We start from the raw sequence: 13,455 nt of genomic DNA, 5'->3' as shown, positions 1-13,455 counted from the left end.
AGCGCACGGAGCTCATAGGTAACCGTCACATTCAAATCTAAAAATTTGAAATTTGAAATTTGGGATTTGTGCGTCCAAAATTTGACGCACAAATCCCAACCCTCGTACGAGTCCATATTTGATGCACAACAACAGATGGGCATTTTATAAAGATACTTGGAAGAACGCCTTGCACTTAAAAACCCCCGCAATGAATATGTTAACGCAAAATTGGCAAAACTGATTGCCAACATATCCGAGTGTCAACGAATTTTTTCTCCAAACCCCCCCCCCCCCACATTTTCGGAAATGGGCAGGATTTTGACCGCTTTGGATCATTTTATGTTTAGCCGGGTTTTTATCATTTTATTTTTAACCTGACCTAATGTTCGTCAGAATAGTCAGAATCTTTCGGTACGGGAGCCAGACTAACACAATACCGACGCAGCCGCATTACTCACATGGAAAGAGGGGCGGGGTGAACAGCGCCCTCAACCGTTCACGCAAAATCAGTTTTTGTTTATCTAAATTCCGACATTACGACACTTTAGGCCAAAAAAATTAAGTCTCCGGTTTCTGGTATGCGCGCGCGTCGCCGTAGCCATGCGCGTCGGCAAAATGAAAAAGTTTTTTTTCAATGAAAGATGATGTCTCAAAACCGCCAAACTCACTGGTTTGACTGGAATCCTGCTGCTGCACTGAATTTTAACATGTTTTTAGATGGGGTTATGATCGAGAATAAGCCTTATGTGGCCTCTCTGGACTCCCATATATTTGCACTAAGTTTAGTCGGGTACCATTTTGCAGTCATCAGCCGACATTTGAAGCAAAAAAAAACAGGTTAAAAAAAAAAAAGCCGCGTCGCCGCACCACTTTTTTGGGCAAGCTCCTTTTTTTTTGGCCTTGGCCAGTCTTATTATACTTTACATAGTAGAATTTCCTTTTTTTTCTGTAATTCATTTTGTGTCCAAACTCAGTGCAGACCTACGGAATGACTGTGTTTTCGTAGTGGTGCGCACCCCGTGAACGGCCGCCATCTTAGGCTTTTTGGTTGCCTTGGTAGTTGATCGTTTAGTGGATACTCGAGGTGCTGACGCACGTGTTGTTGATTTCCCGGACGGAACAGTGGATGCCCCAGTAGGTGATCCACAGCTTGTTGGTGTTGCTGATATCTTCTTCAATTCGACTGTGGACAAAATACATACCGGAATAGGGTTAGTCACAGGTGTAGCGAATATCCTGAAGTTTTAATGCTACCTCTTGTAATCACAGTAAAATTCCCTTACTATCGTCCTTGATGTCAAAGTATATCGCATCGGAGTCATCAGGGGCAGGTGTATGTGGATTTTTTGTTGCCTTCTTTGTTGAACGTTTAGTATATGCGTGAGGTGCTGACACACGTGTTGTTGATTTTCCGGACGGCACAGTGGATGCCCCAGTAGCTGATTCACGGTTTGGTGTTGCTGATGTCATTGTCTTCTTCAATTGGACTGTGAACAAAACATCACAGGTTTAATTACAGAGGTGGCGGATATCATTAAATTATAATAGTATGTCTTGTAACCTCAGTAAAATTCCCTTACTATCGTCGTTGATGTTGAAGTATATCGCGTCGGTGTCATCAGTTGCATGTGTGTTGGGCGAGGTGCTACTATCCGGCCTCTTGTACTGCAGACAGCGTCTTCTGCACGTTCAAGAAAAGAGTATTAGACAATAAGTGCAAATGTATCAATATGTACCGCAAGGTCACAACATATACTGGCTATGTTTTTCTTTGTTTCATTTTTCTCTTTGACTAATTTTGGCCAAATACATGTATAACTAAAACAAGCGATTCTCCTTACCGAAAGTGTCGGGCACACGTTACCAGCAAGGCAGCAGTCACAGTAAATATGATGCCAATGACGATTCCTACTCCGACGAAGGCTGGATTAGATACACCAGTACTTCCAGATGTTTCGCGATTCCCTGGGTACACTAGAAGAGATTGCCATGATCAAGTCTTCAAACTTCTTATGGTGTGCCAATTTAGATACTTAAAACTGCAATAGGGGGCTACTCAATTAAAATCATGCGATGGGCTACTTTTTTTAAGACCTGCGGTTACATTACAAACCAATGCAGTACAGTATCAAAGTGGCAATAGTCCTAAAAAAAGTTCCGCCTGATTATCATCTTGCAACACAAAATAATATGAAATCTTCGTGAATTGATTGGATTGTCCACTTGTTAACTCTCCAATTCTAAAATGGTCCCTGTCAAGTTGCCAGCATGACTCCCAACTCATCCGTTAGTGTTAATGCATTGTATGTAATATATTTCTACCCTACATTTTAAAAGCATAATTCTAACTTCAAAATTCATTTTGTCGAGAGGTTCGCATAAACTTTCAAATTGATGAGCACATAGAAGAGGATAAAGAACAGTAAAGTCAATCTTTACTCTGAAGTAACATGAGTATTTCATTATACCAGTAGGAATCTCAAAGTCGACCTCCTTCCAGGGTCCTGGGCCTACACGGGTGAACGCCCACAGCCTGAAGGAGTAGGACGCCCCCTGTGACAGACCATCGACTTCAACAAACTCTGCCGTGGTGTCGTCTGTTTGTATCATGGACCCAGATGCGTCACGGAGCTCGTACGCGTAGCCTGTGACGTCACCACCTCTTTTGCCGCATGGAATCGGATACCAAGACACTCGAACGCTCTGACTGGATGGGAGAAAGTCGTTGAATTCGGGAGCAGCCAACGGCACTGCAAGAAAAAGATTTCAATTGAAAGTCAAAAAAGAAATAAAGTTATCACACTACAGCTGATAAAACCATGCATGTAATCAGGCGTCCAAAGAATGATTCTATCGCTGTATCCAACAAAGGTACTTAGGCCTATCTACAATCTTTGCAAAGGTTATATGAGTTGTAATAATAATGCAAGATGCAATGGAACAGAAGCAATAATTTTGACAGAAGCGTAAAGCGAATGGGGTAAAACGCCCTCTTATGGTTATAATGCACTCGTACTAACCTCCCTCATCAGTCGTTACTGTCTTGCTCTTCAAGTAATTTGCGCCATCATTATTTGCTGGTACGACTTGCACACTGTACGTAGAGTACGCATGCATTGATGTGATGCTGATGTCATTGCCATTTACAACTCCCACATTTGTCAGCGAAGGATCGGTCTGTGGTTGGCACTGCTCCAAGTTGAGAAGTTGGTAACTCACGCGGTACGAGGTCACAGGGCAAGGGTTGTCCTCGTTCCCAGCAGTTGTCCAAGAAGCCTTGATTTCATTGGTTGCGGGTTGAAGATTGAGTGATAGGATTTCATCTGGAAGATAATACAAATAAAAGTGAATCTCTAAAAGGAATTTGTAGCATAATTAATAAAGACCTACAGTTACTAATTATGATTGTGGCTCTCGGCTAAACATATTGATTATCTGCGGACACCAAAACAAAACATGGTCATTCTGTACGCAGTAATCTTATTTAAATACACATTACTTCTTATTTTCCGATTCTACTACCTGATCAATCTTAATATGGTAAACCAAGTGTTCGTTTTTAATTCCAAGGGAAAACAAAAACCTTTGCTGTTATGTATAACCGACCTATGATGGGCTGAATGAAATGACCTGCAAAATGAAGTTGCTACTTACCTATCACGACTGTATCTTGCTGTGTCCAGTTTGTCCACGGACCAGCTCCTATGCGAGTATATGCGCGAACTCTGATTGAGTAAGTGGTGCACTGTGATAAATCACGGAAGGTAACAGACAGCTCTGAGACATATCCCTTCTTGCTAGGTGTGGAGTCTTCTTGTGGTCCCAGCCCTCTGAATGCGTACTCGTAGTGCGTGACATTGCCACGTCTACTGCCACAAGGGATGGGATCCCAGGAGAACGTGATGCTGTCATTGGATGCTGTACTTCGGATAACCGGTGCTGCCGTTGGTACTGAAAGAAAACAAACAGGCAGACAACAAACAAACAAACGAACAAACAAACAAATAAATAAGCTCAGGGCAGAATATAAAGTGATTTCCGAATGAAATCCAACGTGATTAAAACTTTGTCTTAATCTTGTTCCAACTAGTAAGATTCAAGTTTGGAATTGACGTACAGAACGTATTTAATTAGCGGTATTTGGTACGCGTCACACCTGCGTTTCAGAACGACCGATTATTTCAATTTTAGATCTACTCCCGTCGACGATATTGGCAGTATTATATTTGCAAATTAAAATCAATATTTGAGTAATTTCAATCCTTAAGGTTACTGCAAACCACTTACTCTTTTCGTTTGTATATATATACATGGAATTTTCTTCACCATGTCCAGCTTCATTGACTGGCGTGACATTCACTCTGTACTTGGAGTAATACGCAGGTAGGTGGATCGCAACGTGAGTGGTGTCGACCGTTCCTACATCTGTTATGATTGGTGGATTCTGCTGCATGCATCGGTCCATCTTGATAAGCTCATACGTTACACTGTAAGATGTCGCAGGGCAGGGTCCTTCGGGGGAAGTCCAACAAACGTCGAATTCGTTTCGTTCACGTGAAATGGCGTGGATGGATATATCTGATATAGCGTCTGGAACTGTATGGAATGAAGGCATAACAATATATTATAATATTTCCCCAGAAAAAAACACATTGGTAAGTAACTATTTTTTAATCGATTATCATTTGGGAGAATTGGAGGATGTCGATTTGAAAATCCAACGTACAGTCTTATTATCAATGTTTTTATCGTGTAATATACCCAGCTCCGTTAAACATCGTGTAATGCTCATCTCTCCCGTTAGGTATTGAACAAACTCGGAGACCCTTACATACCAGCAGTGGCCGTTTGTTGATGCAAAGTGACCGATGGTCCTCCTCCTTCACTGGTGTATGCCTGCACAGCAAGAGTGTAAGTTGTACAGGGTTCTAAAATTGTGTATGTCACTGACGTGGTTAAATCATCCCCTTTACCAAGTAGCCCATCGGGTCCAATCAAACATGTCCTGTAGCCAGTAATGTTGACACCTCTGCTTCCACAAGGGATGGGGTTCCATGTCCACGTGATGCTATCAGTCGTTGCTGAACTGCTTTTGAATTCGGGTGGAATCTGCGGAACTATAGTAAGTATAACAATAATCCATGGAGCATGTTGCACTTAATGGATGAGATTTAACGTTCATAATTTGCTATGGATTAACGTACTATTACAAATTTATTACGTATCATTTCGACTCCCTCCCAACGGCTTGATGTATCAAATAACTGGCATTTTCATTTTTGTCATGAACCCAGACCAGTGATGTAGTGCCTTGATGCTGGGCCTTGGCCTTAAGGCTGCCTTAAGGCTGGATTTTAGGGCCTTGGCCTTGGCCTCGAGGCTTGAGGGCAAAAGCCTTGGCCTTGAGGGTTCAGGGCCTTGCAATTTTGAGTCAAGGCTCTTCAAGGCCCATAGATTTTTGCATTTTCCAGATAAATCTGTTCGAAATTTTGCTGTTACCATTTTAATCGTATTACGATGGAGGAGGGAAGCACCATATAGATTTGTGTGTTGGGCACACTTCCACTTTTATAGCATCACATGTTGTTACCATTGTAGTAGATTTGCTGCAACAATATTCCGTACACTTGTGGGGCTAATGAGATGATCACTTTAATTGCATATAACTATGGAATAGATCTGATTGGTTGTATATGTCTCCCTGATAAGTGCTACAGATTTGCATGTATCTGTTTTAGATAATGTTGATATTTCTTACCATGTTGGGCCAGCAAATAAAAATTTCCCAAATCAGTTTCTTGGATCCCCCTTTTGTTACACTTGGGAGAATTGTGTGTCAATATAGAAGTAAATCATTATTTTGTTTAGTTAAACCATATTGAAGACCTGAACTTATACTTTAATAGATACAGTGCAGTCATAAAACGGTGAAGGCCTATGCGAGCATGTTGATTGCAATTAAAGAAATGTTGTTCTTCGTAACGAGCAATTCGTGATGATAAGGGCGGATCCAGGGGGGCCAAAAGGGGCAATGCCCCCCCCCCCCCCGCCCAAAAAAAAAAAACGAAACCATTTTTTTTTATGTGACGTCGTAATAAAGGCAGGCAATGAGTACACCACCATCTTTTCCTAAAAAAACATCGGTTAAAATGGTCAGAAATTGCCTCAAATCGCACCACAGAGCATCTCGAATCCAAAATTTTTTCGGGGCCCATAAGCGGGCACCGAAGCCCAAGCCGTAATTTTTTGACCCACTTTTTTTGGGGGGGGACCAAAATTTCTTTGCCCCCCCCAAATTGTGTTCTGGATCCGCCCTTGCGTGATGATGTGTCACTCATGTGACTATAATTAGTTCTATATCAGTGGTCATTTCATAAAACAGGGCCTTGGCCTTGGCCTTGAGGGTTAAGTCTTGGCCTTGGCCTCGAGGCTTGAGGGTCAAAGCCTTGGCCTTGAGGGTCAAAGCCTTTGCTCCAACACTGACCCAGACCTTAGAGAATTCCAACTTTAACAGATTTGAAATCGTTCAACCTGTTATTCAGGATGCATATCCAGAGCAAATATAAGAATATACCGAAATCGACAACTCTATACCACATAAGAGTGGAACCATTATGGAAGAGGTTGATGCAGGCTACCTGTTTCTCCAGTTGTAATTTGAGTTGAAGATGCCGTGCCGTTTCCAGCCTGATTTCGTGGTGTAATAGACACATTGTAAGTAGAGTACGCCTTCAGTCCTCGTAGAGTGATGCTGGTGTTAGTGGTGGTCACCGATCCGCCATGTTGATGAACCTCCAGACACTGCTCCAGGTTTATGAGGTCAAAGGTCACCAAGTAGTCGGATGCAGGGCAGGGGTACTCTTGGCTGGTTCCAGGTGATTCCCACAACAGCGTGACTCCATTGTGACTGGTTCCCTGAACGGTCAGTCTGTCAACGGCATCTGGGACTTCAACAAGAATGTAATCGCGTCTGATGAATCGCTTTCAAAATTGTCAGTTAAATCCATTTTTTTAATGCCAATAGACAATTTGTTAATAAAACGGATGCACTACCGATATTTCTGGAAGGTATCGATATCCAATTTTGATATGCAGTTAGAAATCTCCTTTTATAATAATAACATTCACAGGAAACATCAACAGGAATAGATGAAGTTGTGTACCTTCCCCAATATACATAAACCTTTGTTTATAGCTGAATGGTCCGATGCCTTTGGTAGTTTCAGCAGCTACCTCAAATTCATACAGTGTACCACACAATGGCAGGTGTACAGATACTGAGTCGCCTTCAGTCCGTACTGCTTCAAGTTCCTGTTGACTCTCAACTGGCCCGAACTTGAACACGTAATTCACAATCACCGTGCCGTTTGGACAGTTCAAGGGTTGCCAAAAGAAATTCCGAGTCATTCCATTATCAAAGGAACCGAAAGATGAGACCATTTGTGGTGCGAAAGACTCATCGGTGTGGTCTGAAATGTAAAGATGAACAGTTCTCTTAAATGAGCAACTTTTTTCCGATTTCGTGGATGAAATGTAAAACGGTTACCAATGACATTCACAGGCACTGTGCGGAAACAGGATTGCAGTCTGCTTAAAAAGAGGGGGGGGGGGGCCATTAGGTGTGGAAATCAGCGTAGACATGAGACGACTATTGGCATGGTAATTTTGACATAACGATGTTTACATATATACGTGGCCGAAATGCTCTTTTGTAGTTTTAACTGAAAAAAAACCTCAGTAGACTAAGTTAATCTATTTTTAAAAAAAAATCACAAAGAACAGTAAAATAACCTTAAAATAGTAAACGTGATGAACTCAAAGCTAGAGCCTTGATGCAATCAGATATACGATAATTTATACTAAACAATGTATCTACCAAATTGACAATGAAAAAGCACATCGTTGTAATATAGGCCTACCTAGAAATTCTGTGCAGGTTGTGTTACACGACGCCATATTTCCATTAAACGGCAGGCATTTATCTGCAATCAAAAAGGGAGAATAGGTATATAGAATAAATCGTTTGCACTGCGGCCATCTTTGGGGTACGCATAAGTAGATTTCTTGTGCATGAATTGTTAAAACATTAACATTCCCTAACAAAACAAGGGCAAACCGTTGCCATTCAATTACCTTGACAGTTGATGCCCATGAATCCTAAGGCGCACTCTCCAGGACATTCGCCCGTGATTCTGTCGCACGCAACCCCGTTCATGCAGTGACAGTCTTGACCGTATGTGTCAATGTCACAGGCTGAGGTAAAAACGAAAACGCCAAACAATATCGTGATGGAAGTTTCAAGAACATTTAAAGACGAAGAAAACAAAAACGATCAAAGAGTAAGTTACCTTGGCAGTTGATGCCCATGAATCCTGGCGCGCAATCCCCAGGACACTTGCCCGTAGTTCTGTTGCACGCGACCCCGTCCATGCAGTGACAAAGGCGACAGTCTTGTCCATATGTGTCATCGTCACAAACTGAAACAAAATACCCGTATTGGGTTTGTAATACACGTGTTACATGTGCATTCAAAGGATCTGACCTAGTGTGAATACATCATTAATGTTCATTAAAAAACACCCAGATTGGTTAAACATAACTGTCTAATCGTTGATTGAAATTACTAACAATTGGTTAAATTGGTTGGACACATATTTAACAATTGTTGGTTATTTCAACCAATGATTGGTTATGTTAACCAATGTTGTTTCAGAGTGTACCTTGGCAGTTGATGCCTGTGAATCCTGGCGCGCAGTCCCCGCGACACTCGCCCGTAGTTTTGTTGCACACGACCCCGTCCATGCAGTGACATGTCTGTGCACAGTCTGCTCCGTAAAAACCCTCATCGCATGCTACATACAGCACCAGATAGGAATTATTGTGTTGGGTTGAAAGTGACGGTAAATAAATTCAAAAAGCTTGAAATGCCAACCCCTCCATAGTATACAAATATTGAACGCGCACACCAGCATGCATTTGCACACAAATACCGCGCCGTGGAAATAGTACTTTGGTTGCTAATGGTATAGTACTTTGGATGCTATGCGCATAGTACTTTTGGCCGTGCACAGAAAGATAGCAAAATTAGAAAGTAACATGTGACTCGCTCTCGGCCAATCAAGACACAGAATCTGTGGGTGAGGTGTTATAATATCAATAATAAAAGTCGTTATGGGGGTGGGGTTGGGGTGTTGGCACCCCAATAGTAGTTTTTGTTGACAAACTCAAATCACTGTCTACAAAATAAACCAACATAAATATGGAATATTTATATAATATACGAAACAATAAATACCTTATAATGGTACCGGTAACAATTAAAGTTCTAATAATAATAATGTCAATGTCTTTTGACTTAGGCCTACTTTCATCGCAGTCGATTCCTTGGTACCCTGCAGCACACGAGCAGCCATAAGGATCTGGTAAACAGAACAACATCCCAGCACACGTGGGACCGCCTCCTAACTCAGGTGAGTCGCAGCCAAAACTTCCCGATTGGCCAAAACGGTTGGGGCCTTCAGCTGAGAACGATGTAAACCATTTGTTTTTAAAATCAAATAACAAAAGAAATGGGACCCATAGTAAAACTTCCAAAAACAATGAAAATTATAACTCGGTTAATTTGTTGCCGAGTTTTGTGGGCGAGTTGAAGATAATAAAACTTTGACCATTAAATACGAAGGGAACACAACAGGTTTTTTTGCGGTGTAAAATCACCCACATGACAGGCTCTCGATCAATAGGAATTGAGTAAACTGTTCCAGATATTATGAATACATATAGTTTTCTTATATAAATTTAAAGATTTTGCATCATTTATTTCTAGAAAACTACGATAATAAATTATAAGGCTCACGAGTTTCGCAAAAATCGCCACTAAATCCTGGCGGGCAAATGCAGTCTCCACTCCAGTCGTCACACACACCGCCATTGAAACAAACTGGACAGTCTCTGTCACACAATGGCGCCTTCCATTGACGCTTTTTGCATCCTATGAAACAAAACGTTTTCAAAGTGACTTCAGTGATTTTGCACCACACTCTTCAATACTAATTTCATTTTGTGGTGATTCGTAGGTTTAGGTCTTCGGGCCATATCCCATTCTAAGTCGGTCACATATACAGCACAAGAAAACCGTTTAAACAGGCGCGGTTCTACGGGGGGGGGGGGCTGTAGCCCCCCAAATATTGTGTGTAGCCCCCCCAAAATAAATTCCGTAAAAAAAAATTGCATTAGCAAAAAGAAGGATTGTGATGTACATGCAAACGGTCTCCCCCTAAAGAAGAAATAGCCGTGACAAGGGTGCATTAGTTTATATAGTGTGAATGATTTTAGGATTTTATTGGCGCTCCCCACTTAAAATATGGCATGCCCCCCCCCCCCCCCACCTATTGATTTTCGGAGGCCTAAGTGTCTGGAAAAACATAACCGGTCTACATTTCAGCATGCCTCCCTTAAAAACATCTGGATCCACCGTGCTAGCCCCCCCCCCAAATATTGGTTCTAGAACCGCGCCTGCGTTTAAAGTCAAAAAGGCTTCTTCTATAGCCCAATAGAATAAACCCCTAACCTCTGACAATCAATCGCATGAGTGCCTGGTTTCCAAGGCTACGGTATCCTGCAACTAAAGCCTCATAGATCCCTGTGTCTGAAACATCGGCATTGAAGAACTCAAAGTACAGACTGTCGCTTTTGTCATGGAAGACTCCTCTGCCATCCTTTGTCCATCGAATGTTGGTACGGGTTTGGTTGATTACAGTGACGGTCAGATTGACTGCATCTCCCCAGTTTACCGTCTGACTCACTCGGGTAGGGAGGAAGTCAGCTGTAGTACAAAACAAAAATCAGGCAGGCTCCGGCCAATAAATAGAAAATAAACATGTCCTGATTGCTTTGTATATCTCTTGCATTATGTCCAAGTCCAACTTGTTCAGTTTCTTTTTGGGAGGGAGTTTCTATAATCTAGTGCAATTAAACTTACCGGTTTTGCTCATGACGACGGTACCTATGCGGATGTTACCACTTCCTGCTATCCTAGCATTACAGGCAAAGGCTCCAATCCTTGTCTTTCCTCCAGCCGCTGGCAATCGAAGAATAGAGATCTCATCTCCCTCTGATGACGAGTGTGGTTCCAAACGGTGGTCTAAAGGTAGCCCGAAGCTTGTGTACGTGTAGGTTGTTCGAGCGAAGGTTAGCGCAGCGTTACCGCCATGTACATAGGCAGCGATGTAGGTGTCTTCACTGTCGATATCAATACGGGGCTTGGTGATACAGGTGAAATCAACGACGGTTGAAACACCTGCAGTGCAAAACAAGATGAGAAAAAAAAACAGAATGGACGGCATGCTGTTTTTATTTTTGGAATACCATCACTTTTATTCTTTAATAATAATGTCCACTTTGTGGATGTATCATATGACCTCCATTTCAAATCTACATGTACATGGTTTATGCTGATGACCTTTTATTTTGCTGTGTTCAGAACTAATTTCATCTCGGGAAGAAAATTAGCTTGACAGATTTATTGTTTTCATTTATAGCACTGAATGGTCATTATTTTCAATCTGTTTGTTTCTCTGGTGTTGTAAGACATCGCAGTCATTCTGTTTTTAGGGATGACCGGTGGTGGCGTAACAATAAGACTTTGACTTTCTTAAAACTGAACAAAACCTCAATAGATAATATACACATGCGCCCATTTTGTTTATCACTTATTGTACTTCAATACCTCAATAACCGCCCTAGCATTCATTCAATTCCATGGTGACTCAGTTATCTTTCCCTCATAATCATTTTTGAATAAAAACAAAACAAAACATGCAAACCATTCGAAAACTTACTTTTGCATTGTCCAAGAAATAGCAACAATTGCCAAGCGAGTTGGAGACGAACTTCCATGATCCCCGCCATGTTGTCAAGCTCACTATCCAAACTGTACTGCGCTGTAAACCTGATTTTAATTATTATTAATACTTTCATTTTCATGGTTGAAGGAAGTCTATAATGCATATTAAGGGAGAAGGAAGTGAATTATATTATTTTTTTAGTAAGATTCAATTTGTTCAAGGCTGTAGAAGAAAAAAAATGTCAGCAATTTTTGGTTGCCAGCTTCCTCTTTTACCTAAAACGTGATAATCTGTCACTGACAATGTGCAGTATATGTATTTTTAGTTGACTTATGACCTTGATTGAATGCATTGTGGTCGCGTTGTAGAGAGCTTTGGCGGATCCAGGAGGGGGAGGAGCATGGGGGGGGTCGAACCCCCCCTTTTGCTTAGTACCCCTCTTAGCCACGCCCCCCTCTTCGAAAATTGGAGTTCCAGGTGTACAATATTCTGACTTACGGATGATTAAGAATTAAGGCTGTATCATGAATTTCTGGATATACACTACCGGTATTTAGTTTTCTCGACTCAGCCCCCAATCAGAGAAGAAGGCTTTGTTAAAACACCAAAATGGCTTTTTAAAATTTAATCCTAAATTTATTGAAACGTCGGGAGTTCACTTTTTGTATGTTTCCCACCAAGTCTCAAGCTTGTTTTGAAATCCACATCTATATATACTGAAGTATCTGTCGGACTCAAACTTGAACTCGGACGTCAGTTTTGTGGCATTTATGATAAATATTCCTGTGCATGCATGACCTTAAAAACATTTCTGAAGGAAGTAATTTTCGTTTTTTCAGATTCATTATCTTAAACGAAATCTCGTTACGTGACAAGCGGGAAAAACAAATTCGATTGATAACCATCAGAGTTCCTTATCACTAGTAGGCCTAAACGGAAATAGTCCTCTCAATTGGACAGTAATGATGAAACCAGTAACGACACAAAATTATAATATTAGCCATGTCCGATGCGGTGTAGCGTAAAATTTGGACTCCATGAAATACGGACGCATTGGTTGTATTGCGCATGCCTCAGTGAACAATCAGGACAGCGAGGTCACGTGCGAGCGTTTGAGTTCATGAAGGGTAAAATAGGCCCGAGTTCATAGGAGCCCAAATTTCATATGACACTGGAACGGGCGCGGGCTTGCGTCCTCGAACTCGTAGCCGCAAAAACTTGATTCAGACAAAGCCATCAGGCGCGGATCCAGAAGGCCCCCCCCCAGCTCTGGTTTTTTTCCATAGAAATTCATTAAAAATAATGCTACCCCCCCCCTACTCTGACACTCCAAAACAGTTATACTGGTATAAATGTACGCCTGTGCACAAAATACGGACAGAGCCAGCTGGGTTACGGGGATATTTGTACACAATTCTGTAATAATGGTGTTAAAAATCGTCGGATTTGAAGAGCGCCCCCATTGATTTTACGGAGCCAAATGTCAGGACAAAAAACCTGTCTACATTGCAGCATTGATTTGCTGATGACAACCCCCCCCCCCCTGCAAAAAATCCTGGATCCGCCCCTGGCCATGACTTAAGGTTTGTGAGAAGTGGTCATGAAAATCTGGACGCATGAAATATTT

At 41.7% G+C, this 13,455-nt stretch overlaps 1 protein-coding gene across 1 annotated transcript; it reads right to left on the bottom strand.

Annotated features, from left to right (window-relative positions):
* Positions 1 to 892: 892 nt before the first annotated feature.
* On the bottom strand, positions 893 to 11,892 carry LOC119736642. The gene is made up of 19 exons (XM_038210658.1): positions 11,823 to 11,892; positions 10,964 to 11,281; positions 10,553 to 10,807; positions 9,839 to 9,973; positions 9,348 to 9,503; positions 8,703 to 8,834; positions 8,331 to 8,459; positions 7,902 to 7,964; positions 7,146 to 7,451; positions 6,621 to 6,929; positions 4,818 to 5,099; positions 4,270 to 4,578; positions 3,637 to 3,933; positions 3,003 to 3,305; positions 2,451 to 2,732; positions 1,824 to 1,956; positions 1,563 to 1,663; positions 1,266 to 1,469; positions 893 to 1,165 (listed from the first exon to the last, which is right to left on the bottom strand). Exons 1-19 carry the CDS (start codon positions 11,890 to 11,892, stop codon positions 936 to 938), a joined length of 4,014 nt encoding a protein of 1,337 aa, XP_038066586.1. The 3' UTR covers positions 893 to 935.
* Between the last annotated feature and the right edge of the window lie 1,563 nt (positions 11,893 to 13,455).

The sequence above is a fragment of the Patiria miniata genome, unplaced genomic scaffold, assembly GCF_015706575.1.
Source record: "Patiria miniata isolate m_02_andy unplaced genomic scaffold, ASM1570657v1 HiC_scaffold_3, whole genome shotgun sequence".
NCBI classification, from domain to species: Eukaryota; Metazoa; Echinodermata; class Asteroidea; order Valvatida; family Asterinidae; genus Patiria; species Patiria miniata.
The sequence above is the reverse complement of the archived record's forward strand: the minus strand, read 5'-3'. Positions and strand labels throughout refer to the sequence as shown.